Source organism: Delphinapterus leucas, chromosome 13, assembly GCF_059928025.1.
Source record: "Delphinapterus leucas isolate spDelLeu-1000000601 "Yukka" chromosome 13, BTC_Dleu_Yukka2, whole genome shotgun sequence".
Classification (NCBI taxonomy): domain Eukaryota; kingdom Metazoa; phylum Chordata; class Mammalia; order Artiodactyla; family Monodontidae; genus Delphinapterus; species Delphinapterus leucas.
The window spans coordinates 35,846,060-35,873,075 of NC_143141.1; the positions used below are offsets into that span (position 1 = coordinate 35,846,060).

The following is a 27,016-nucleotide window of genomic DNA, read 5'->3' on the forward strand; positions in this document are numbered from 1 at the left end:
CCAGCTCTCTATGTCTCTGTTTTTAACTTCCTCAGAATTTCGGTGCCCTCTAGATGCTCTTCCTAGAGAAGGGTTCCATATATCCCCACTCTTCCTTCTAATTAGGCTTGTCCTGAGTGCCTTTGCCTTTCAGTCCTCTATGCTTTGTATGTGACAAGTCTCTAGTGTGATCCATGCGCTGGGTCCACTATGAAGGTTTATTCCTTAATAGGCACTTTCTTTTCATGTCCACAAGTATACACTGTAAATAGAAATGGTTAATTGTCTCCCATATCCATTTTCACTTTCTTCCTCCAGCAGGTGAACCCTGGCATTTCACTGGGCACAGGACAATATAGTAAAGATTACGTTTCCCAGCCTCCCTTGCATAAGTTGGTTCAAGAGGTGGTAAGTGATGCTGACCTAGTGTGGTGCAGGAATTCGCAGGTGGGTGTGGCTTCCTTTGTGTCCAGGTGTGGCCAAGTAACCTATACTCTGAACAGTTGGATGTGAGAAATGATGTGTACAAATTCTAGGTTGTGCCTTAAAAGGGAGGGGCGTACCTTCCCCTTTTCTTTTTTTGGACTGTGCGGATGAAAGCCACACTCTTGGGATAGTGGAGGCACAAGACAGAAGAAGCCTGGTCCCCTGACAGCATGAAGCCACCATATTGACTTCAGACAGTTTATTCTCAGAAGGTTACATGTGAGAAAAAAGAGTTCTATCCTGTATTGTTTTGGGATTTGCTAGATCAGCTGAACCTTTAACCTTAGTAATGTAACTCCTGTAGGAAAACTCCTGAGACAGAGTTTTACTCTAAAGGGGTGGCCCCAATACTGGGCATTTGAGGTGCTGTGGCAGGCCGTCGTGGTGGCCTGCTGGAGCACGCTGGGCTTTGGAATGACTCTTAAATTTTGACCATGCAGTTGGCTACCCGCTCCAAATTTGCACAAGCCGGTCCTTGCCCAGCTGACTCCGAGGGGCCTCTGACATCCTCCTGGCTTCATCAGCTTTTCAGGTGAGGGCTGCTAGGATCCTGCCAGAGTGCCCTGAAAGGTCATGGCTGGTGTTTGCCATCGGCCAGACATAGTAATGAAGAACTTATAGCACTCAAAATCTGGGATTCATTTAGGAGTAAAAAGCATTAATTTAAGTCATCCAACCTCAAAATTGGTTTCAGGCCTCCACTGGGCGCAAATACTCTTCCTAATTACAAGACCGCATAGAGTTAGATCTGAAATGGGATCATGATCCAGTATCAAAATGCCTCATCTCCATGGTGCACAAAACACCTCACTAATCCTGGCTCATTAATTAAATATTTGTGATAATTCTTCCCAGGCTTGTCTGAGCTTACGTTCTGTAGGATCTGGGAAGAAATGTTTGTTAGGCTTATATTTAGTGAGAGTAAAAAAAATTATATCTTAAATCTTTTGGAAAGAGGCAGGATATAAAATAGAGAAGAGCTTTTGCAGATTTCAGCACCTTAATTGTAAATAAAGGATGTTGCTAATGACCAGTGCATTTTATTTGTTCAGTGGAAGTGGCCTCAGTAGAGACCTCCACTTGGAGAGACCGGCAGTGGCACTGCCTGCTTCATTTCTGTCCATTTATACGGTCCCTCCCAGTTGCACCAGCCCTCACCAGGACAGCAAAAGGTCACCCAGGTGCCTGCACGGACCTCTGACTCTGGAATCCTCCTTGGCCAGGTTATGTTGCTGCAACTGGCTTTCTGCATTTCTTACTTCTTGTATGCTCTTCTGGCCCCAGGCTCCCCCATTCCTATGGGTTGATGAGACCTTTGAAACTAGCTTGGCCTTTGTCTCCCTTGGCTGCGTGACCTGCTCTCCATGTCCTTCCCAAGTGATCAGCCTTTCACCAGGGCCCACTCAACAGGGGGCAGAGGATGCTTGGGAGCAGGTGATTACATGTACCTGCCAGCAATGAGAAGGCCACGGAGACACTGACAAGTTGGGCTTTTTGTCAGTTTTCCTTGTGCTCCCTCTTCCCCTACCTCAATTTAAATCCAACTCAGTAAGGCTATCCTGTATAAGGAACTCTATTTGCTGGTTTGGCAAGGGCAGCTTGGGAATGTTAGCTGCTATGTGGAAAAAGTCCTCGTCCTGCTCACCTGATTCAGAAGGACTGAGAGCTGAGGGCCAGGAGGCTGCCTGGACCATAGGAAACAGAACAACTCAAGGAGAGCCTTCACCTCCTGGCTCAGTAGGAGGTATGGATGTAAAGGCCTCCAAGGCACCAGCTTTATACACAACACCAAGTTCTTTACCTCCAAGAGGTTCTTTACCTTTTGTGGGGAAGGCAAGTTTTCCAAGGGACTCTGGTCCACCCAGGACATGAGCAAAAGGCAAAGATGCTCTTCCCCCAGGTAGTCTAGTTCATCATCTCCTGCCTCCTAACTAGTCTCTCTGAGACCTCGCTTGCTCCTCTTTCCAATCCACCTCACTGCTGAGATCCAACATACCAATATGCTAAAAATAGAGTTACCATATGATCCTGTAATCCCACTCCTGGGCACATATCCAGAGAAAGTATAATTCGAAAAGATAACATGCACCCCAATGTTCATAGCAGCACTATTTACAACAGCCAAGACATGGCAGCAACCTAAATGTCCATTGACAGATGAACGAATAAAGACAATGTGGTATATATATACAATGGGATATTACTCAGCCATAAAAAGAATGAAATAATGCCATTTGCAGCAACATGGATGGACCTAGAGATTATCACACTAAGTGAAGTAAGTCAGAGAAAGACAAATACCATATGCTATTGCTTACATGTGGAATCAAAGAAAAGAGAGATACAAATGAACTTATTTACAAAACAGAAATAGACCCACAGACGTCAGAAAGAAATTTGTGGTTACCAAAGGGGAAAGGGGGAGGGATAAATTAAGAATTTGGGATTAACAAATACACACTCCTATATATAAAACAGATAAATAACAAGGTTCTACTGTATAGCACAGGGAACTATACTCAATATGTTGTAATAACCTATAAGGGAAAAGAATCTGAAAAAGAATGCATACATACACACACACACGCACAAACATATACATAACGGAATCACTGTGCTGTACCCCTGAAACTAACACAACATTGTAAATCAACTGTACTTCAATAACAAAAAGTACTGATGTGGCCGACAAGGCCCTGAATGATCAGTCTCACCTCCTGCTCCCCTTTCTTCCCACCTGCCGGTCCTGCAGTTTCCTTTCAACTCCATGGTCATCACTACTTCATGGCCATCTCTACTTCATGGCCTTTGCACGTGTTCTGCCTGGAACACGCTTCCGCCAAACCTTGCTTGGCTAAATTCTGTTCACACCTCATGTTCTGCTTAGTCCCTTTTTCAGAGAGGTTTTCCTGCCCACCTCCAGTCTCAATTATGCCCACCTGGTAATCTCTTTCATGTCCTGCCCTTTTCCTCTTTCACCTTTGCCATTGTGTATTTGTCCCTCTCTTTGTTACAATACTGAAAGCTCTGTGCTGACCACTGTTTCCTTCATCACCCAGGGCCTGGCCCACAGAAGGGCCGCCAGAGTACCTGTAAAATAAAGGCGCGAAGAAGCAGACCCTGCTTCCTAGGAACATGGTGAAACATTTGTCAAGTACCACGTTAAGCCCTATGAACGTTACAGTCCTATTCGTATCCTGTGAACAAGGTTAAAAGTCCATCTAATGGGCACAGGGTGGTCACTGTTATAATAGCCATGGTTCATCCAAGCCTACTTATGTTATCCTAAAACCTCACCACAACCTTGTAAAGTAGGTATTACTATTCCCATTTCAAAGATAAAGAGATGGATGCTCTTGAAGGCTAAGGCCCTTCTCCAGGGCCACACACACAGTAAATGGCAGTAGTACCTCACAGAGACCCCTCTTAAAATGGATGCAGGAGAATCCAGGAGAGAAATTCCCTAGGTATTGGCACCCAGTAACTCAGCATACTTATCTACCCTTTTTGAGGCCAGGGAAAAGAGCACTCAGGATTGTTAAATTTGGAGAAAGGGACACGGGAAGGTTAAATTTTGATGGGAATCAGGGAGGCAAAAGGATAAAAGTGTACAGAGCACGAAACAGAAGGGATGTGAGGGGCACTGACCTTGGCTGGGAGAATCACAGAAAAAAGAGGAAAGGTGGCACCATAGATATGTCCATGCATCTTTTAACCTAGAACTTCCTTCCCTAAATTTGTGCAAATTGCCCAGGAGAGACTGGTTTAATCTCCAAGGAGCTTTCTGTTCATACGTTAGTCACACGGTATAGTGTAGATTTGTCACAAAGTTTTGAATACTTTAGGAATACTTTCACAAATGCGAGTGGAGTTGAACTCCTCTGTCCCCTGTGTCATTTTAAGAGGAAAATGATTTTTTTTAAAGCTGTCAGATTTATGTGCTGTGGGAAGGAAGAGCAGGATCTGAACCAAGAGATGCATGGGTCCATATCCAGAGAAAACTAATTCGAAAAGATACATGCACCTCAGTGTTACAGCAGCACTGTTTACGATAGCCAAGACATGGAAGCAACCTCAATGTCCATCGACAGGTGAATGGATAAAAAAGTATACATGTATACATGTGGTACATGTATACAATGGGATACTACTCAGCCATAAAAAAGAATGAAATAATGCCATTTGCAGCAACGTGGATGGACCTCAAGATTATCATACTAAGTGAAGTAAGTCAGAAAGAGAAAGACAAATACCATATAATAGCACTTATATGTGGAATGTAAAATGTAACACAAATGAACTTATCTACCAAACAGAAACAGACTCACAGACATAGAGAACAGACTTGTGGTTGCCAAGGAGGGGGTGCTGGGAGGGATGGATTGGGAGTTTGGGATTAGCAGATGCAAACTATTATATATAGACTGGATAAACAACAAGGTTCTACTGTATAGCACAGGGAACTATTGATATATTCGATACCCTGTAATAAACCATAATGGAAAAGAATATGAAAAAGAACGTATTATATGTATAAGTGAATCACTTTGCTGTACAGTAGAAATTAACACAACATTGTAAATCAACTATACTTCAATAAACTAAACTAAAAAAAAAAAAAGAGATGCATGGGTCTGAGGAGTATTAGGCAGGATGGTGCCAGGACGTCTCATAATCCTTTATGTTCTTGTGAATAACATAAGCCGCGCTCAGGGTGAGGCACTGAGACACTCTGCAGAGGGAATGGAACGCAAGCCCATTTTCGGAAACTTTGAAGTAGGGCATTTACTGGCCTAGGTAGGGATTTGGGGGCAAGGGAGAGAGGAATACGGAGGAAAAAAGGAAAAAAAGTGAAGAGCAGCAAAAGGACAGAGTTCTTCTCATGAACAGAACGGTTCCATGAGGAGCTGTAGCCTAAATCAGAGGCCGATTACTATCTAGATCACCTTAAGTCCATTTTCAAAGCGCGTCGACACAATCTTTAGTCAATAAAAAACAACAGTGATTTCAACCTACGGCTGTCAGGGAGGTCGTCAATCATGTAGACATGACTTCTTTGAGCTTTGGATATAATTACCATACATGACCTGACCAAAAGGGCAATATCTTCTATAGGAATGAAAGGAAGATTCTAAAAGTTCATACTCCTTGAAAAAGGAGATCCTATTTGTTTTTTAGACTTGCTCAGGCCAGAGATAACCTGGAATCTGTATTGATACAGGTCATCTTTCAAAGGCTATTGACACAGTAGATGGTTTTTTATTACCTTAGAAACTACTCCAGAGGCAGGGGCCCTGGCCATATTGTTAGACAGCATTCAACCTCACTGTTGGCAGGACCAGGTGGAGATGAGAACATAGTTTATGCACCAGAGTTGAAAACTCAAAGGGGAAGGGTGGAGGTGTGGTTTCCGTTTACCTTCAGTAACCCAACACTCAACTGAAATTTGGAATATATTTGGTATACATCTACCTTTGAGATTAAACAAATAATCTGTAATACTGTAATTTTTAGCCATTTTCTCCTTTAGGTAATTCATATCTGTTTCCCTAGTTTTGCCTGATTTTCAGACACTGTTTTTATTTATTTATTTTTGGCTGCGTTGAGTCTTCATTGCTGTGCATGGGCTTTCTCTAGTTGCGGTGAGCAGGGGCTACTCTTTCTTGCGGTGTGCGAGCTTCTTATTGCAGTGGCTTCTCTTGCTGCAGAGTATGGGCTCTAGGTGCGTGGGTTTCAGTAGTTGTGGCTCGCGGGCTCAGTAGTTGTGGCATGCAGGCTCAGTAGCTGTGGCTCGCGGGCTCAGTAGCTGTGGCTCGCGGGCTCTAGAGCGCAGGCTCAGTAGTTGTGGCGCATGGGCTTGGTTGCTCCGCGGCATGTGGGATCTTTCTGGACCAGGGCTCGAACCCGTGTCCCCTGCATTGGCAGGCAGATTCTTAACCACTGCGCCACCAGGGAAGCCCCTCAGATACTCTTTTAATATTCTGCTTGATCACTCTGATTTAATGAATCCAACACACAATGAAAATAATAAAAATTATTTCATTTTAGGCAAAGGCCTCCTAAAAAATGAAAACATTTTTGGTCATTTTGGTCATGATGGTGATGATGATGTTGATTCTTGAAGTGTTGGCCCTTGTTTGAACTAAGTTTCACTGATGACCTCCCAGTTTGGATCAGCTTTATTGGAGCTGAAGGAGAGAGGACTGAGTTACTCTGCTCAAGTAGAGGACTATCCTTCCAATGAGAGCACTCCTTCATTGTTCCACTGTAAGAATGAACTAAGAATGAAGCAAGAAAATTCAGAACCCTCATCTCTCCAGGTTGGTAAATTAGTAGGAGGGAAAACTTACCAAACCAAAAAGAGAAACCGGTAGGAAGGGAAGGGAAACTGTAGGGGATTTAGAAAGGGAGATGCTAGCTGAACAGTCACAGCCAATATTTGGGTGAGATTGACAGAGGAGGTTGCTTCTAATGTTATCTACAAGGAGGAGCTGGCTGAGCAAGGTATGGCCCTTCCTCTGATCTGTCAGTGTCCAAGCTGTTGGTCAGTGAGTCATTCTTGTCTATATAACTTTCCTCCCTATCCATGTACCCCTGAAGTGATCTCAAGCTGTGGATCATTGTCGCACCAGCACAGGCCTCAGGGGGCCTTCTGCATAGAGGTGACCTGATGCCAGGTCAGAGTTGCTCTGGGCTGGAAGAGAATCATTTCCTTGCTTCTCTGAGAACCACAGGGACCCCCTGAGTATGGAACATGGGGAGAGGGAAAGGCCTCTTTCTGAAGACAAATCACAAATGTATGCCTTCTTTAGATAAATGAAAAGATGCCACTTCTCCTTATATCTGAAAGTGCAAAAAGGAGCAGTTCTAGAAAGTGATTATAAAACTGTAATTAATGCAAAATAAAACTTCAGAGAAGGTTCTGGGCCTTGCGAAAGTGGTTTATGGATCACAAATGTCAGAGTCCCACCACTTCAGAACACATCCGTTTTTGTGAATGAGAAGAATCCTTTAAAAAGTTTATCTTCTTGATATGCCAGGGCTGGGACAATGGTGCTGTTCTGCTCTAGTTTAAGGCATCACAAGGATGCTTCCTCCATCTTGGAAACTAGTCAAGTGCCTTCAACACCATTTCACTCCTTGCCTCCTTTCTCACCATCCAGTGATTCTGGGGTCATTCCCCACCCCCTTTCTGGCCTGCTTTTGTTCTGACCGAGAGAGAGTAGCCTACTAAATAGTCTCTGGGGGAAAAGACAGTCTTCTGGTGTCTTTTTTTTTTTATTATTACTAGATTTCATTACTACTGTTATAGAGAATAACTGATATATTTATAATTTTGCAGTGGGGACAGGTAGGGATAATGACAGTTCTGTCACTGAAATTAACACTAGGAAAACATCACTGTCTACTCAAGAATACTGAGAGAATATTTGACACTGGCTTTTTAAGCTCTCAACGTTTTTCACTTTTAAGGATTCAAATCTTGGGCAGCCTGCCAGAAAGCATTACCTCATCATACTGTCACTGGGTAAAGAAAAAATTCTGAACTAAATGAAGATTCAATTTCATACCAAAGCTCTGAGTCCAAAAACCTTGGACAAAAAGAATGACAAGAAGACCAGAAAAGGATTTTGAATGATGTGACCTTGCGAATGAGTGTCTTGGGAGACCTGGGCCATGGAAGTGAAGGTGGTGCTGAATGCAATATAAGCAGAGGTAGCCACGGCAGAGAACCATTGTGTTCTGGTGTGACCAGCCACTCCCACCTCCTCGCTCGGCCTTTGACGCAATGGGCTGGAACGTTTTTCTACCCAACAGGAAGTCTAGCTCAGACATCACAGACCCAGTTCTGTAATCACCCCTTCCAGCATGTATCTGCAGCATTCTCTCTTTTCTTAAATTACCACTTCTTTGATTAAATAAAAGTAATTAAGGGCGTTAAAAACTTTATGGAAAAAAGATAAAAGAAAACCTCAGGCGCATGACCATGACCACTGTTAATATTTGGGAACTATATATTTATTTCCACATTTCACTATTTTCACATTTCAGTGGATCCCCTTTTTTGGGGTGATGCAACAGGAACCAGAGATCTTTTTTTTTTTTTTTTTTCTAAAGGGGAAAATTCAATCCAAGCAAAACGTAATCGACTCACTGACAATATCTTTTTGATGAGCTGTCCCATGATTTGAACTAAGACCCCACTGAATGCCTTTTACATTATTTTTAGGTCCCCTTTTCACTCTCACTCATATTAAAAGTTAAATTATGATACAGGGACAAGATGGGGCTTTACCTGGAGAATTTAAAAGAAATAATCTTTCATTTGAGTATAAGGGCTAACGAACTCTGATATCTCATATGAGATTTTACTGTATTTTAGGGGCATAAAGTTGTATAGATACTTTTTGAAAGGTGTCTTTAAATTGGTTTCAATGGACACGACTATTTTGGGGAACAGTGGCCACCGAGTTCTGGTCCTCTGTAATTGGAGGGTCTCTATAACTCCTGGTCAACAGGCAGCTGTTATAAATGTATAGTGTCATTTAAAAGCCCCACACTACATAAAAAAAGAAAAACACTGAAAAAAAAACCCCGCCTTCCCATATGTTTCCACTTAGTGTATAGTTGAATATTGCTTAAGTCTTTTCTGTGGCACTCCATCCATCTTCTCTGTTCTGTACATGATGTTTTATTTAATGCACCTTCATTTTATTATGATGGTTCATATGAGCCGTATTCTCAGGACATACCACATACAATCACCCTTTGTATCTGAGGTAATTATGATCTCTTTAAGAGTCTCGAAACAAATGTGATACAGGGGAGAGGAATCATTGGAGTGTCGGGATCTCCAGGGGTCAGATGCTTGATCCTTTAGTTTCATCGTTAGCTAGGATCAGCCCCCAACAATTTCTGCTCAGGGAGAAGATGACGGACCCTGCCTTTACAATCCACCAGAGGACAGTCAACTACTTGTTACGGAAATCCATGCTAAGAAGCACATTCGACTGAAGCTAAGACACAGAAGACATGTTTTGAAAAGTTGTTTTAAAGAAATAAAGAGCAATACACACACCTGCTTTCAGAGCAATTGTTATAATTTATAATTCTTTTTTTTTTTTTTTTTTTGGCGGTACGCGGGCCTCTCACTGCCGTGGCCTCTCCCGCTGTGGAGCACAGGCTCCGGACGCGCAGCCTCAGCGGCCATGGCTCACGGGCCCAGCCGCTCCGCGGCATGTGGGATCCTCCCAGACCGGGGCGCGAACCCGTGTCCCCTGCATCGGCAGGCGGACTCCCAACCACTGCGCCACCAGGGAAGCCCTATAATTCTTATATAGTACAAGGAGGCCTTTTATGTTAGAGATAGAAGCTGTGACTTCCCTCGTGTCTCAGATTCAGACGTTTCAAAGCAATGACGTGTTGCTCCTCAACAGATGACAAAACTCTCAGTTAATTTTCTCTTTACCCAAATTTAAGCATTTCTTATCATTCCAGGCACCAGTGGGAACATTTGGTGGGTGAGGAAACCTAATTTCACGGGATGATGCTACAACTGTAACTGTTTAATTTTTGCCTCAGAAACTCAAAGTCCAGCATGGCCTTATCTTGCAGACCCCTTCAGTAGCTCTGGGTGAAGAGGAAGCAGCAGGAATCATTGCTCCCTTATAGGCTGGAAAAACTGAGCCACAAAGGGGAAGGTTAGGGCTCAGATCCAAGGTTTCTTGGACTCCCTCCGTGGGACTGTCTGGGCTTCCGATGTGGGTATTTCGGTTAAATATTTTTGCCTTTTCAATAGGTGAAACCACCACCAACGTGAATGTTAACCAAAATAGACTTCAAGTTAGCCTCCCATTTCTTTAAATCATGGCTCTAACTGGGAATTTCATAAACGGGAAAAGGTACTGTCCTCAGGAGAGAGAGTTTCTCTCCAACAAAAATTTTCTTAGAGTGGGCTTCTTTGGTTTTCAATAGCTAAGAAGCTTGCTCAAAAAAATACGCAGGAAGGATAGAGCTGATTCTGGAAGAGCTCAACCTCACAAGAGAGGGGAACTTTCTGGTGGTGGAGGAGGCTGTGGCCAAGTACAGAGCTGCTGGTCTGGGCAGCTGCTGCCTCTAATGGACAGCAGGGTACACGGACATTTTCTGCCATGTGTACTCATGACCCCTGCCTGTGACGGATGCATGGCAGAATGGAGCCAGGATGCTAAAGGGACTGGACAAGCTGTAACAATAAGCTAAGTTAAATAATTTAGGTATTTAGGATTAAAAGCCAGGTCTAGCACTCAAGAAAATTGATTCTGGCGTGGGGGACCCCTGGCTCAGTCACAGCCGGGGTGAAGAGGATCTGGGGGTTTCAGACCGTCTGGTCAAATTGAGACAGTTGTGTGACTGCCCAGGGAAAGCGAATGGATTCTCAGGCCACATTGGGAGGTCACTGCCCCTCCCTCAGGTGACCAGCCTGATCCAGTCTGCTCTGCGGTGATGAGATACCACCTGCCGGGAGATTGGCGGCACCTCAGTCAGGAGGCTGGGGACAAACTGGGAGGCCTCCCAGGAGAGCTACTCAGCCACAAGCATCAGTTGGGCTTTTTGTTAAACACACAGATGCCAAACCCTTGGGTCCACTGAATCACAATTACCAAGGGCATCTACCATTTCAACATACACTAAAAGTTTGTGATACATGAAGTTGATGAGTTAGGTAAGAATAGAGCACAGTGCCTGGCTCATGGTAAAAGACCCAATTACAAGTGATAAAAAATGGTGAATAAATAAAGAACAAGATCTACTCTTAGCCATTTTCATCAGTGATGTGTGTGTGCATGCGTGTGTGTGTGTGTGTGTGTGTGTGTGTGCGCGTGCACGTGTTCCTCATGTTGGTGGACGTTGGGATATTAACTAGATTCAAGGTCCCTAAAGCAAAGAGATTAACCTTTCTCCTTTTGGAGACTTTCTGTAGGTAGCTTGGGGAGACACATTTACACAGAGAAGTTTTCTAATCACAGCAGGGGCCTACAGTCCATTTGGCTTATGAACTGCCCTGACAAAGCCACCAATATAATAGTAGGACTACCAGAACCCTGATAAGGAAACTGGGGACTTCTTAAGAGGCTGGCTCTGGGAAAAGTTGTCCATCTGTGATGGATGAGGAAGTTGTGATCTTTGGTCTCATTTGTTTAATTCTTTTAAACATTGATTAAGTCCATGAAATACAAAACATAATAATCTCTACATTGTAACCATTAGCAGAACTAAAAACGGGTTTCCTGATGTCAACACAGGGCAGCAATAAAGGCTCCTGGCTTGTTTTAATTGGACCTGAGCTTTTCAGACCAAGGTCTCTCTTGCCTTTGGGACCACTTATATTCCTTCTCCTTTGAGGGCCCTCCACCCCAATTAAGTGCTGATCTAGGTGGGGCAGGGATATTTAATAGGCCTTTGGTTTTCTGTTAGCCTTTTATTAATGCTGTAAGTTACAGAGGCCAGATGTCCTCGGCTGGGTTTCACCTTCTATGCTGGGTTCCTGGCTGTTGTGATTTTGTTCCTGCTATGATCTCTGACTCCTGCTGAAAGCTGGTCAAAGTCCCGGCTGGAAGTGCTACCCCTCTTAGCAGAGCCCCAGGCTGAAGTAGGTGCTTTGAGAGGGAGCAGGCTGGCAGGCACCATCCCCTTTCCCGGGACCTTCCCAGCAGCTTTCTTCTCTTAACCTACCCTTGTCACTTTCATATCCTCCAGTGAGGAGGGCTCTATCTAAGGGGTCCGAATCTGTGACAACGGCATATTGAATTGATTGCTTTTTAGACTGACAAACACAATGGAATCTCTCTATTTATTTATCCTTAATATGAAAATATACAAGGATACCCAACTCCCTAATTTTTTTCAGAACTGAAAATAAAACTTCAAATTCCCAGCTGTCATTTATTACGATTGCCTTTAGCTCACGTATTTAAAAAATAAATTTGCTTTAGAAATTGACCCAGGACTTCTGCAATCCACTGTAGCTGAATCCTGCCTGTTTAATTTTAATCGACAAAGGCGTGGGGTGACTTTCCTGCAATTTTCCCATGAGGGCTGGGAGCATGGATTGTGAAAACGTTTGCCTCCTGGATGGACACTTCTTTGGAGGGGTCTCTCTCTCTCGGTTCCTCTGGGTCTTCTTAAGAGTGCTCAAGGAGACTGAATGCCTTGTACTGAGCAATCTGGGGGGCTAGGGGCCACCCTGAAGACCTATGGGTCTTCTGAGAAGTAGCTCCAGAACCAGCTGGGGGCCAGTACTCTGGGATCTCAGCCTGACCTGAGGACAGCAAATTCACAAACCACGTGACTGAAAGGGCACAGACATTTTTTTCATGATTCTTTCTCTATGAGAATCCAAACTTTATAGGGAAGACTGTCTTTTCTGCATACCTCCTGATGCCTAGAAAAATAAGTGAATTGTGTACCTGTGAATATGCCCCTCACACACAGACCCTCCCTCTGGGCCTGTTCCTTGCCCTGTCCCCTGAGCTAAAGGAGTTGATCAACAAGAACAGTTTCTCATAGTGACAGTCATGACGTGTGCCAGCCACCGTCCTAAGCACTTCGTAGACCGTATTGCGTTTAATCCTCACAACCTTCCGCGAGGCTCATCTGGCAGGTTCAGAGAGGGTAGTTAACCAAACCCAGGCAGCATGTGGTAGAGCTGGGTGGCAAACCTGGCCATGCTTCTCTGTAAAGTCTTTGTTCTTCTGCTCTCAGCTAAGCAATTCTGAGCCCCGATTGGTATTGCTTATACAGAAATAATTGCACTAATTTGAACTCTCCCTGCTTCCCATTGTACTCCTGTAACAAGCAAGAGGATGAGGGAGCCATCTCTGTGACCTGGACTTGGGCCAGCAGCAGGGATGGGAAGTCCTGAGGCCCTAAGCACTTTTGGTGGGAACTGCTGACTGGTGCAATGGACGTCAGTACTTGGCAGGAAGCTAGAACAGGTCATTACACAGATGGTTTGTAAGTTCCAAGGACAGGAAGCAGTGGTCGTCCCTTTGAGCCAAGGTTTGCAAAGAGTGAATTGGGGCCAAACCTCATTTTTTTTTGCAAGTCTCACCAGAATCATAGATGGGGGCTGACGGATGTAGTTTATCTGCATTTCAACAAATCACTTCACAGCGTGTCTCACAGCACATTTAGAGAAAAGGTGGACAGATGTGGGCTGAATGTTTAGTGGTAATTTAGATGGTTCGGAGAAGGTTGGACAAACAGCATCCCAAGAGTGTTGATGAACGTAGCAATGACAACAGCCATTTGTTCTGAGTGCCCTACACAGGGTCAAGGGTGTAGCCAGCACTTAGTAAATATTTGTTGGTCATATTAAACTCAGGGGAAGTCTTTAGTGACCCCATGAAAGGGCTCTTTCTTTGATTTAGCAAACATTTACAGAATAGATGAGGAGTTTGGGGGAGTGGAGGTCTGATCCTCGATGGAGGGAGGGAAAAGTCAGGTCCATTTTCTTTGACCTCTGGAGCCCAGCCTCACAGACATGGTGACGACAGAGGACAACTGTGGGTCTCTCGCTGTGTTTGGATGCACTGTTTCACAGCACTTAGGAATTCTGAGGGGGAGGTGTGGAGAGTACTGTGGGAAAATTGTGTGTGTGTGCGTGCGTGCACGCACGCTTTGTTTTCTGGCTCACTGCCCGCCTAGAACCAGATCATCTCCACTTACCTGTTTTTCATACTGGGCTTATGGTAAGATTGCATTTAAAGAAGGCCTTCTCCTTTTGGCTCAAAAATGTTTGCAAACCACAGACTCTCATGGTATTGAAGATGCCTTCTAGCTCTAAAAATGAAGTGGTTCTTAAAAGCTGTGTGGCAGGAGGGAGTGCTAAAGGCAAGCTCTAAAACACATCGGCTTTGTTTCCCATTTCCCTTTCACCTCTTGGTAGGCTCAGTCTCCGTGGCAAGTCACTAAAAGTGTCCCCACCTTGAGGCCTGCCATTTTCTTTCTTGTGAGCCCTCCTTCCCGACACCCTCTCAGCCCCGCAACTAGTCTTCCTGTATCAAACTGCATTCTTAACTATAAATGACTCTGGCGACTTCCATTTCCCCAGTGCAGTGCAGAGGATATTTGTACTGTTAAAGACCCAAACTGAGAGAGAAGCTCTCTGATTGGTAGGGTTTTTTGTGTTTTTTTTTGCTGCACGCGGGCCTCTCACTGTTGTGGCCTCTCCCGTTGCGGAGCGCAGGCTCAGCGGCCATGGCTCACGGGCCCAGCCGCTCCTCGGCATGTGGGACCTTCCCGGACTGGGGCACGAACCCGCATCCCCTGCATCGGCAGGCGGACTCTCAACCACTGCGCCACCAGGGAAGCCCCGAAGTTATATTTTGATCACGCGCAAGTCATCTTGTGCCACATACCAGGTACCAGAGCTCAGAAGGAGAGAAACCCAGTTTTGTAGGGGCTGGTAACGAGGAATTAGCCCAGCCTGCAGGCCAGGGAGTGGCTTGGTCTCCCTGAGCCTGGAGTGTCCTGCATCATTTTCTCTTCTTCCTCCTCGCAGGCCCTAGAAACACTCTCCTGGACTGGGCTCTTACACATGCTCAGTTCCTTACACACTTGCAGCTCTTCTTCTCCGACGGCTGCCTGTGACCTAGTGTGGACAGCTCTGGCTCTGGCCTCAGTTCTGCCCTGGCTCACCCCGCTGACTGTGTGTCCTCGGGGGCTGGTGGAGGGACTGGAGAAGCTGGACTGACCTCTCTCCTGCGGCCTGCATCAGCTCTTTACGCTCGGCGCTTGGGGTCCAGTGTCCCTGCTGTGTCCCATGGCTGCTGGCACCTGGGGCATGGTCATCTGCTCGCGAATTGTAAAAGTCAGAGGAAACGCTGACTGGAACCCAGGCCTCCTGGCATTCAGGCTCTTTCCACGAGCCACTTTTGGGAGACGGACTGAGGTGTTGCCCTGACACTCCGAAATGGAATGTATGCACAAGCATGAAAGAAATACATCTGGGCATTCAACAGAGTGTTAGAGACGGGGTCTGGCAAACCCGCCGAGCCGTGTGCTTCCGTAGCATGAGCTTTTCCAAGGTGCGGCTCTGGCAGGGCCCCTGGCCTTTGCAGAAGGGAACTAAGGTGATGGAATGGACTGACATCTCACCAAGGATGGGCACTTTTGGAAGATGTCTGTTTCACCTCGTTTATAACATACCCCATTTTGTTTGGCATTTTTTTTCAGTGTATAGAAAAGAAAATAAAGGAAGGTCTGGTCCCGTCAGAAAAACAGGTTTGTTAAAAGGGGCGGCCGGTTTTGTGTGAGTTAGAAGCACAAAGCAGACGTGGGGATGTTTCTTGCGTCTTCACCTCAGGCAGCTGGCCATTTGGCTGAGAAAGAGATCACAGACTCCCTGGCCAGGGAGGCAGAGCTTAAAGCGGTCCAGGAAGTGAGTGCCCAAGGCTACAAAGTCAAGGTTTAAGCCCAAATTCAAGGCTCAAGCTGCTCTGTGGGTTTCAGGCCCCTCCTGTGTAAAAGGAAGGCACCAGCTTTAGGGAAAGGACTCTTAGGGCAACAGCTTTAGGGTTAATTTGTACTTTGTAGGTTATTTATTTTGTTTAATATTTAGTACTAATTGTATATTGTTGTTTACAAAACGCAACAAAGAAAGGGATACATATGCTGTTTTAATAGTGTAATTATATATCTAATTATCATATTAATTATTATTAAGACTTAAGTTACGTTAAGGGGTCACAGTTGGGGCCATTCTCAGGTATGGCACCTCCAGTTAGAGCTGGTGCCCTGCAGTTGGGGACTGGCCTTCAGTAACGTGGGCCTGGGGACAGGACCCCTCCCTGGGGGTTGGTGGTCATAGAAGGAGAACCTAATGGATATTCTTTTCTGCAAAGTAGACGAGGTGCCTTCCCTGGCTTTGCATCCCTGCCCCCCGCACTCAGCAAAAGTACTATGTCTGAAATCTTGGAGGATTCTCTTTTCCTCTGTCACCTCCGGGCTCTTCTCTCCTCTTCTTCCGCCTCCGTTTCCCCGGCCTCCTCTTCCCTGGCCTCTTTCCTTGTCCTTCTCAACCGCCTTCCTGCTTCTCCTCTTGTTGAACACCGATCCCATGTGAGGTGTTCGAGATGGAAAGGGGGAGAAACCAGCTATGAAATGCTGAATGAGTGGGACACGAACGAATGTGATGATGGCTCAGAGGCAGATGGCATCTCCGAGTCCTGAGAGGGACAGGCAAAGCTTTCTAGAGGAGATATGACTTGTGTTGAGTTACAGCGAGAGGACAGGAAAGGCCAGGATAATTTGGGCTGTGGCGTGGTGTGAGTGGAGGTCCTGATGCTGGAATACATGAGGCCTGTTGGCTGAAACAACGTCTCAAAGGGCAGGCTGCTTTGTGCAGGACTCGAGGAGAGGCAGGCAGAGTCTGACTGGCTGTGCGGGGCTATGCTGCTAGCGCTGCCGCATAGCCCCGCATTTCCCGAAGTGCCTTCCACAGGGCACTAGTGATGCTGTATAAAAACGGAGCAGTCATTTTCAAGTTTGGGAAATGCTGCATGATCTACCCCTCCCCTTTGGAGACTCCCAGTGCCATTGGCTCATGAAAGCATCTTTGAGGTCTTGCAGATAAAAAAAAAAATAAACCTTTTTCACATTGTTAAGTGCAGCGTTTCCCAAACTTATTTGACACCTATGAGCAGCTGGGGAATAAGTGTCCACAAAACGCATCTGTCTGCAGGCAGGGGGAGCCAGTGAAGGTTTCAGAGGGGGTGTAGTTCGTTGCCGTCAAGGAATCAGAACTCCCTCACATCAGCGAGGGGGGTGAGGGGTGTATGCAGACGTGCCAAACACCTGCCGCTGCGGTTGATCCCCCTCTGTTTTCCTGGGGGAAGACTGGCTGGCTGGTAGGTGAGGAAGGGAGAGTTCTCATTCCTGAGCACTGAAAGCATTAATGAAGGCTCAAAGCGCATGCCAAGAAAATGTTTTCGCTGGCCGGAGAAGGGGTTGCATATACATATGCACGCACGTGTAAACTTGCTGACTGGCGACCCTGTTGGTCTTGGTTTTTTTGTTTAGCCAAAGCCTGAGCATCCTCGAAGGAAAAGCTGAAGTCATACCTCCTCTCTGCAGTCTTTTCAGACCAAGCCTGGCCTCTGGCTTACCCCCTCCATCCATGATCTCTCTCTTCTTCCTTTTACTGTCAGCTGCGAACAATCACTTTCTGACACACCACCTGGCTCCTTCCCCATCCCCTCGGTCCCCTGCTCAGGAGTGCCCACCCCATGCTATGCCCAAGCGTGCATGGGACATTGGCTGATGATTGGCATATATGGCAATGCATTCTGCTTTTTCAGCCTCCAAATGGCAGCAGGGCAAATAAATGTGCAAACGACTCATCTTCCTGCCAGCCCCAAAATGAGACAGAACAGAATCACTTCACTTTCATTTCTATTGAAGCGATTCTGGACTACAGCAAGGTCTCATTGTTCATCTCCACGTGATTCTAAAGGTCACCATGAACAGTCAAGAAGGTGACAGCTAGGCACGACAATGCATCCACAAAGCAAAACCAAAGGGTGACAAACAATGGCACCCTGCTGGACTTGCATTCTGCTTTCTGGGCATTATTGAGAGGCCACTCCTGGGCGAAGGGGATTCGAATTCCCAGGGCAGAGTGTGCTGGGAAGGACACTGCAGGAGGTGGAGGGGACTGGAGGGACTGTCAGGTCAAAAGAGGGATGAAGCGTCCATCAGCCAGTCTCATGAGCTGTATCTCCATACTTTCAGAATCCATCCACTCCTCGCCATTTCCTCTCCATCCTTTTGCAGGTCACCACCACTGCCTCTCCCCCAGGGCTGTTGCAATCAGCTCCTCACTGGTCTCCCGGTTTCCACTCTGGACCCCCTACAATCCATTCTCCCCCCTCGCATCAAGGGCAGTCTTGGTAGAACGTGAATTGCATCACGTCCCTCCTCTGCTAACCCTCCACTCCATGCAGCCTTCCTGTTACACGCAGAGTAACATCCAATCCCTGGTTTACAAGCCCTGCCTGCCTTGGCCCCTGCCCTCCCATCTCCCGTGGCACTTGACTTGCGCTGGCCTCTAACGTCCTCCAACAAGCCACACTCTCTCCAGCCGTGCAGGCTTTGCACTGTTGTTCCTCCCCTGACCTTGACATGGCCAGTTCCTGCTTGTCATTCAGACCTCAGCTTCAATGTCACCTCTCCAATGCCCACCTCTCCAAAGAGAGGGCTTTTCTGACCACGCAGGTAGGTATCTGTTCTCTTTCTGTCCCACCACCCTACTTTAATTCTTGGTGTAGCACTTAACACTTGGGTGCTGTGAACCCTACAGAGCAGACTCCATGGAGGGACCGCGGCCTCATGGTTCACAGGGGCTTAGCCCGACAAATAAATGTGATGAATGAATAAATGCTAGCTTTCCCATGCATCAGCCTAAGCTCTTGAGTCGTCTGTGAAGCGAATTTCCTCCTCTGTAAAATGGGAATGAGAACCTACATCAAGGGGTTGTCAGAGGAAACGCATTCAAAATGATTACACATTATGAGGCTCCTGGGAGATGCTAGTTACTATTTCCCAAGTCGAGTCAGTTTCCTTTTTGGTAAAATGGGGATAATATTTGCTTTCTAGGAATCTGTCAAAGATAAAGTAAAGCAGATAATCCAATAAATGTACAGATATTTAGAACAAAGTTTTAAATGCAACAGGCCCCTTCTTCCCTGTGAAGATAGTGGAGGGAAGCTTAGAAACAAAACCCTTCATGCTGGTTTGGAGCACGCAAGACTTTTGGCTACGAACAAGAAGTCTGGGATAGGAACAGGCCCAGCAAGGCAAAGAGTCGCAGCTGATCTAACAGAAAACCAGGAAGGGCAGAAGTGACCCATAACTCTGAAATTCTCCTTGTGTCTACAAAATAGAAACGGTTGGAAGAGTCAGGGCCTGTATGAAATCACGCTGCCCCTCTTCTCACAAGTGCCTTCCAGGCTAGTCCTCTAGGCCAGCACAGCTAACAGAAATGTCACACAAACCACATGGGCGATCTTCAGCTTTCTATTAGTCACATTTGTAAAAAGTAGAGAAACGGGTGAGATCAATCTTAATAATATTATCTTATTGAACCCAATAGGTCCAGAATGTTATCATTTCAACATGTGATCAATATAAAAATGACTAAAGAGTTATTTCACATTCTGTTTCTCATGCTACATCTTTGAAAATCCTTTCACACGTACAGGATGTGGCATTTCTGACTAGTTACATTTCAAGTGCTCAATAGCGATGTTGGCTAGGGGCTTCCTTGTGCGATAGTGCAGCCCTAGACTTTACTTTTGAGGTGTTCAAGATCTTTTGCTACTTGTGGGGCTGAAAGGGGAGGTCACGAATAATTTGGTAAAGCATGACTCCACTTGTAATCCCACTAAGTTGCCTACTGTTATTCCACAGCTGAAGAAAAGTCCTAGTTGACTCTTCCACTGGCCAGTGAAGAGCCTAAAATAAAATTTATTTTAAGACTCTAAATTATTGGGTTAGCCAAAAAGTTCGTTTGGGTTTTTCCCTAAGATGCTACAGAAAACCTGAACGAACTTTTGGGCCAACCCCATAAATGCCTGTCATGGAAATTTATTTACCTTCTGATCTCCATAGACTCTTTAAGACATGTAAAACTATTTGAAACTGTGCCTGTCTGTCTGTCTATCTACCTCTGCTCTGGAAGTGATAATTAGGAAGCTTACTCATTTAAAATCAAATCATGTCCCTTTCCTCTCACCCTGTGTTTCAGGGTAAGATTTATGAGAAGCTGTGCTTCTTCAGGGTGGGACAGTTTGGTCCATGGTTTGCAAAGCTAGAGAATTTCAATAATCAAACTGTTGCCTTTAAAAAATATCAAACTTGGAAATGGGTTAGAACTAAACACATCAGTGGAATGAGCTTCAGGGCACAAGAAAATTATTATGGAGTAAAGTTACCCAAAAATCATTGTTCTCCTTTGACTCATAAATCAATTATAGAGTCTTGGATTTTTTGGACATAGATCGGTGAGTTTTACAAAGGACAGGCATCAAAGCCTGGCTGTGGAGGACACTCTGAGGATCCAAACAATCGTTTCAGCATTAGCGTTTACAGTAATTTGAGAGCACAGCAACATTGCTGGGTGAAACTGGAGTTTTCACGCAGGCCGGTTAAGTCTTTTGGAAGCCTCCAGCCACGTTGCTTATTAGTGGCCTGGTGTGGGATGCAGTCATGTGGGTTGTTGGCGTGTGTGATGCTAATTACTTGTAAGGCCAAATTTTTGCTAGGAGCTTCTGTTTGGAATCATTAGCAAACACATTTTCAACTTTAGGCCACCAACAGAGGATCTAGTGCAGAACAAGCTAGTGTAGCTTAAGGGTGTGCAGTGGGGACCATGGGCTGTGGGGAGTTCTCGTTGCTTATTCCTGGTTTGGAGGGATGCTGTTTACAAGCACAGAAGGTGGCCTCAGTTCTGTGGTTACCTCAGCCATCTCTGGAGGACCACATGGCATTCCCTGGGCCTGCAGACACGGTGGGGCACCGAGGCCATGGCTGCATAAATTCTGGTAAGTTCGTTCCCACCACCAATGGGAAAATACTCTCCTTTCCATTTCTCTCTGCCTCCATGCCTAAGAAACCCAACTGCTTGGTCAGAACTACTTCCCTTGCTAGAAAGAGAAAGAAGGGAAACACTGTCTTGTATAACAACAGGGATGATTCCACAGTGGACTTTCCAGTGGGCCCACTTTTATTAATTATTCCACTAAGGGGGCATGGATGTCTGTTATGATGTCCAATTTTCCAGACTCTGTGACATTTAAGAGTTTCCCATTACAAATCACCTTGAGTGAGCAGTAGAGAATATGGAAAAGCTTATACAAGATTTTCTCCCATTTAGAGCTTGTATTCAAGTCGGAGTTGCAGAGGCCTTGGCAAGTAGGTATGCCAGGGATTGAGGCCAGTGCCTGGGTGTCAGCGGCCAGGGCCACGCTGTTTAATGGGGTGACCCAATCCAGATGTTGGGGGGATGCAGGAATTCACAAAGGTGATGAAAGCTAGTGGAGTGAGTGCCCCCAAAGCTAACTCTGCCGTCACTGTGGATTCTGAACATAACTCTGCCCTCGATGGTCTTAGCCAAAAGAAAAAATGGAAAAACACTAAAACATTAAACAAGTATCACAAGAATGAACTTATAAAGTGAGGCTAGTAAAGTCAGCTGTTTTTCGCTCAAATTTTCTATTTCAAACAATTTAAAGGAAAAGTCAAAGTTATTAGTAATCGGCAATACCAAAAGTTATGAATTGCAATTATAATGAAAGTTTGTTTGAATAACCCTTAAAGTTTGTCTGAAGATGCCCCTAGAAGACAGTGTGAACCCTCTGTCTTTATTAAAGCCAGGGTTTTTTCTGAGACATCTTTGCCCACTACTGAAATGTGGTTGCCTATGAAGGGAACATGATAAAAGTTTACAAACAGCTGTGAACGCCTGGGGGTTGCAGAAAAAGTCATAATCCCTAGCACAAGAAAATAAATTGAGCCATGTCCTCAGTGCTGTGAGGGAAAGTAAAAAGAAAAAAAAGGAGCCATAGTCCCTTTCCACAAATCATTTACGGCTTACTCAGGGAGTGAAACATCAGTACTGGCTTTAAATTAAAATGGTGTGAAATTTTGTGGCAGTAGCTGTGAGCCCAGGAGGAGGGAGGGGCCAGACAATGAGCAAGAATCAGGGGAGAGCCTCGGAAGGCTGAGGGCTGGGTACCCGAAAGATGTGAGCAGACAAAAAAGGGTGGAGAAGGCAGAGTTCAGAGGTGGGGTATGACTGCTTTCCTCTCCCCAACTCCATTGTCAGCCTAGGCCTCCTCTCGCAGCTCCTCTCATCTGGGTCTTCACACATGCTATTCCTTCCAACCAAAAGGCCTTTGCCTCACTTCGCCAGGAGAGCTCATCCTTTAGGTCTCAGCCCAATGGTCTCTTCTTTTCAAAGTCTTCCCTGGTCCCCTAGTCTGGGTTAAATCTCCTTGCTCTATGTTCTCATGGAACCTCAAATGCTCCCCATACTTCCATACCACTTATTACATTAAGTTCTAGTTTAGTGCTTTTCTGACTACTCTGATGTACACCCTACAAAGGCAGGGGCTTTGCTTCGTTCATGCTAAATCCCTGCTGCCTAGCGTGGTACCTGTGGTAGGGTAGGAGCTCAAGACCTATTTGTTGAATGCATGGGTGTACTCTGTCTTAGATACAGTGTTGGTGGTAAAGGGGGAGGTAGGCAGAGGTGGAATCAGGGAGAGAAAGTATGAGGTAACTTGGGAACACACAACACTGCATGGGAGGGCAGGTCACTGTGGGAGGGCAATCGGCAGGTACGTCAGCTTGGGCAGGGTATAAAAATGGAACAGCGTTGGGAGGTGGGAGAAGGTAGGAGGACAAGAAAGAAGGAGATTAGGTGGCAGGGACCAGCTGTACCTTCCAAAATTCGGCCTGGTTTACCTTTTCTTTAAGAGATCAAACCCAGTCGTGACCCCCACCCTCTTCTCCTGGCCTGGGGTGAGGACTCAAGGAGAGCCAGGCAGTGTAGGGCTGGTGGGTTCTGGTCTTGTCACTTCCACTAATTCCCTTTGTGACCTTGGATGGAGCAAGGGTCTTCTTATGAGAGCATTAATCTTCCTAATATGAAAATAGGACATAAGTAAGGTAGTGATGGGGAGCAACTGAGAAAATGTACTTGGGAGTGTTTAGAGGTCTCTCCATCACCTTTCTGGACCTCAATTTCCTTACTTTGAACATGAAAGGACTGGGATCATGAGGAATCCCCAATCCGTTCCTGAGACTGAGGGTCAGGTTGAGGTGGGGTGCTCATGGGAATGACGGGAGAAGACGGGCATGCGTGTGGATGTCTACAGCAGGCTGGCTCTTCTCCACACTATGAATTCTGGAAGGTGATCTCGTAAGTCAGATTCTGCCATCTAAGACTCAACACAACAATTTCGGGCCAGAACAGAACTCCCCAGCAGCCTGGGTTAGAATCAATCTCAACTGAGGTCTATTGCAGAGCTGTAGATCCCCTAGAGATGATCTTTTCCAATGCCCTCAGCTGGAGGAGCAGGCCCATGGCAGCCAAGTGGCTAGACATAAACATCACATTGGAACAAAGCAGAAAACTTCCTACAACGTTACACACTTGGGTGAAATTTTGACCCTAGAATCAAGCCCGATCTCCCTCAATCCTGACTCTGTTTGGAAGGAAAAAAATGAGATCGGAGAATTTCAAGAGGGGTGTCTTTATTACCTAGCCCTGCCTTGTTCCGCCCCTAGTATTTAATTCTCCCGTTTGCTCTCTGCAACTTGATACCAGATCTTGACCTGCTGTTGCTGCAGCTGTTTGGGAGATGAGGCAATTCAAAGGTGAAAGTCATCATCTAAGCTATAAAATGGTGATGATGTTGAGTATGGAAGTACGCATGGGTGTGGAAAAAGAGGGTTAGATTATGGGGGATGGGAAGAGGAGGGAGAGACTTCAACCACATCAGTTACCTTCACATGTATTTCTTTAAAGAGACCTCCTCCTGGGAGCAGGAAGTGGTGCAAAAAAAACACAGCCCAAGATGGTATATTTTGCAGCATCAACTTTGGGTTTAACTTCTCTGAAAAAAGTTAACTTTGCAGGTTTTGGGTACAGTTTGGTTTCTGCTGTGGACAGAGGATGTCTTGAACGTTTCTGTTGTAAATTCAGGCAAGTAAGCCAAGAATTCTAAGTCCTCATGTTCCTCTCCAATGAGACAGTGAAGGAGAGATTTCCAAGGGTGAGAACTGAATAAATTCTACTGAGAATTCAAACATCCAGGCAAGGGGCTCTGACAAAATAAATCACACCCTCTCGCATTTCCTACGATTTGCTTTTTTTTCCCTTTATCTTAAATGATCTACTCGTACAAAAGTTTATGAAAGGTCAGAAGTCAGTGGCTAGCAAATGGGACTTTCTCTCCAAATCTGTTGGGGACTTACAGCCCGGTGTCAGGCACCAATAGACATTTTGAAGATCCCTGTTTACTCGAAGTATAAACCAATATATTCTATGCAAAACTTTTTTTCCCTATGTTTAGACAGAAATGTTTACTTTTCCAGCAGTTCTGTGAATTGAATTAAAGAGCAGAGTGACTAAGAAAAGACGCAATATAAAGCTTATTATCTATTGTGCAAGAAGGAACTGACCTTCACATAAAGATTTTAATACAATAACTTGATTCTTTTGGTCATTGCTGATTTAAATATGAGAGATGAATTCTGAGAAGAAGTTTTCCACACATGTTGAGATCTAACTTCTCTGAAATCAATTGCAGTTTTCAGGGGAAAGGAGGGAAGAAAATGAACTCCCATCTATTTGAATTATTTACACTTGTCATTTTATTTCATCCTGACAACACCTACAAAAGTAGGGATTACTGGATAACTTTGACGCATGAGGAAACTGAAGCTCAGTGAGGCTGATTAATGTAACGGAGGCTACTGGGCAGTGCTGGGAATTTAACTTGGGTCTCTCGAGGTGAAAACGATCCCTCTCTTTCTCCGTGTCATGTTGCAACCAGTTTCAGAGAGTGCCACCTGCATCTATGTCTTTTTATTTCTGCTGTCACCATTTACATTCAAGCCTCATGATCCATGCTTGGACTGCTACCATAGCCCATTAACGATTTACCAACACATTACATCCAGAGTTCTTGTGCTTGGTAGAATGATTTTAACCTGGCTGTTCTGCAAGACAAAGACGCCTATGGCCAATTTTTCTATATACATTAAAAACAATTAAAAACTCTATTAATATCTAGTCAAACCAGAGCTTTGCAAAACTTCTGAGAAAATCTGTGTGCGATTAAATGTCTTAAAATACAATATAATTTGGCACTCTAGGGGCTTCCCTGATGGCGCAGTGGTTAAGAATCTGCCTGCCAATGCAGGGGACACGGGTTCGATCCCTGGTCCGGGAAGATCCCACATGCTGTGGAGCAACTAAGCCCGTGCGCCACAACTACTGAGCCTGTGCTCTAGAGACCATGAGCCACAACTACTGAGCCCACGTGCCACAACTCCTGAAGCCCGGGCGCCTGAGCCCGTGCTCCGCAACAAGAGAAGCCACCGCAATGAGAAGCTTGCGCACCGCAAAGAAGAGTAGCCCCCGCTCACCGCAACTAGAGAAAGCCCACACACAGCAACAAAGACCCAACGCAGCCAAAAATAAATAAATTTTAAAAAACTCCTTTAATTTGGCACTCTAATATTTATCGCAGATGAAGATTAGCTCAAAATGGCTATAGTCTAAATTTTTTAGTCTGATCATCAGGGTGGTAAAATCTCATCCTTGTTCCCCCTCCAGTCTTATGAGGTACACCCATCCCTTGCACTCCATCCTGAGATGTCTCCTTTCACTCCGCAGGTTGGCCTTTATGGGCTGCAAGCTGGTCCTGGAAACCTGCTACCTTGACGTTTCTACATCCTGTCTGTTGACTAAGTCCCGACTTCCCTCCAAAGCCCAATTCAAGTCCTACCAGTCCTGGAGAAGGCATCCCATCCTCTCAGGCTGCCAGCGATTGCCCTTCCTCTGTGGCTCTCGTTCCCTTCAGCTCTGTCTCGGTCTACCCCGGGAACTACCTTGACCACCATCTCTTCTATCTCCTCAACCAGCCGTCTGTTCTTTGAGGTCTCATGCTTGTCTGCCTTTTTCATGGAGCCCTTCCCAGCACTTCAGCAGTATTTGCTAATAAGGAGCATACTTAACAGGTTGAGTAAACATTTCCTGCTCTTGGGTTTCCTCTGCTCATCTTATTTTCGCCGATCAGTGTTGTCAGTACAGAGGAGTTTACTAGAGATGCTGTGAAGAAAATTCAGAGGAAAACTGATGTGAGGAGTCTCAAAGGCAAAAGGTTTTTCTGTGAAAGGGAAATAACTGATGAGAGCTGCAGGATCACGTGAACTTTCCACAGAATGTCAACCAACCGACCGTGTGTATTCTGGGTGCTGGGACTTGCCCAAGTCATCAATTTTCACCACGTTTTTGGGGGGTGTCTTAGAATGTTCTGATATTTATGCAGTTGGATCTGTTGTTTCACCAACAAGCAGTTCAAATGGGGATGTTCATGTCTTTACACAGACACCCATGTGCTTTAAAATTGCCAGTAGTCAAGAAAGAATGTCTTAGCACAGATAAAACAGTGGCTTTAATGATTTTAATTGCCTAGTAATTTGAAAAATTGTTTCCCCCTTATGCTTATAGGGATAACATTAAATGAAAGAATTAGACACTAAGTTATATACATGTATGATTACAACTGAATAAAGAATAATCATACAGGGTAAAAACTCTTAACTATGTAAATGCTTTTTTAGTGAGGACAAGAAATGCTGGAAAGGATGTTACAAGGAATGGCAAAGTTGGGGCAACCCATTGGATGGGGCAATATTTTCAGAGGTATCTAAAGCAATCCTTGGGAGGAAATGCATTGCTTTCTATTTTCAAATGATGGGGGTCACCACTAGC

At 45.3% G+C, this 27,016-nt stretch overlaps 1 protein-coding gene across 2 annotated transcripts in view; it reads right to left on the minus strand.

The window, feature by feature from the left end:
• ANTXR1 (ANTXR cell adhesion molecule 1) overlaps nt 1–27,016 on the minus strand; it is a 241,700-nt gene that overhangs the window by 17,271 nt on the left and 197,413 nt on the right. Inside the window, exon 18 of one of the 2 annotated variants that reach the window (XM_022561341.3) lies at nt 1–26,350. This exon is cut by the window's left edge and continues 14,304 nt beyond it. The exons of the other annotated variant lie outside the window; for it this stretch is intronic. Coding sequence (XP_022417049.1) covers nt 26,342–26,350 — 9 coding nt within the window. The 3' untranslated portion in view covers nt 1–26,341. The remainder of the gene's footprint in view (nt 26,351–27,016) is intronic. 2 annotated transcript variants of the gene reach the window in all.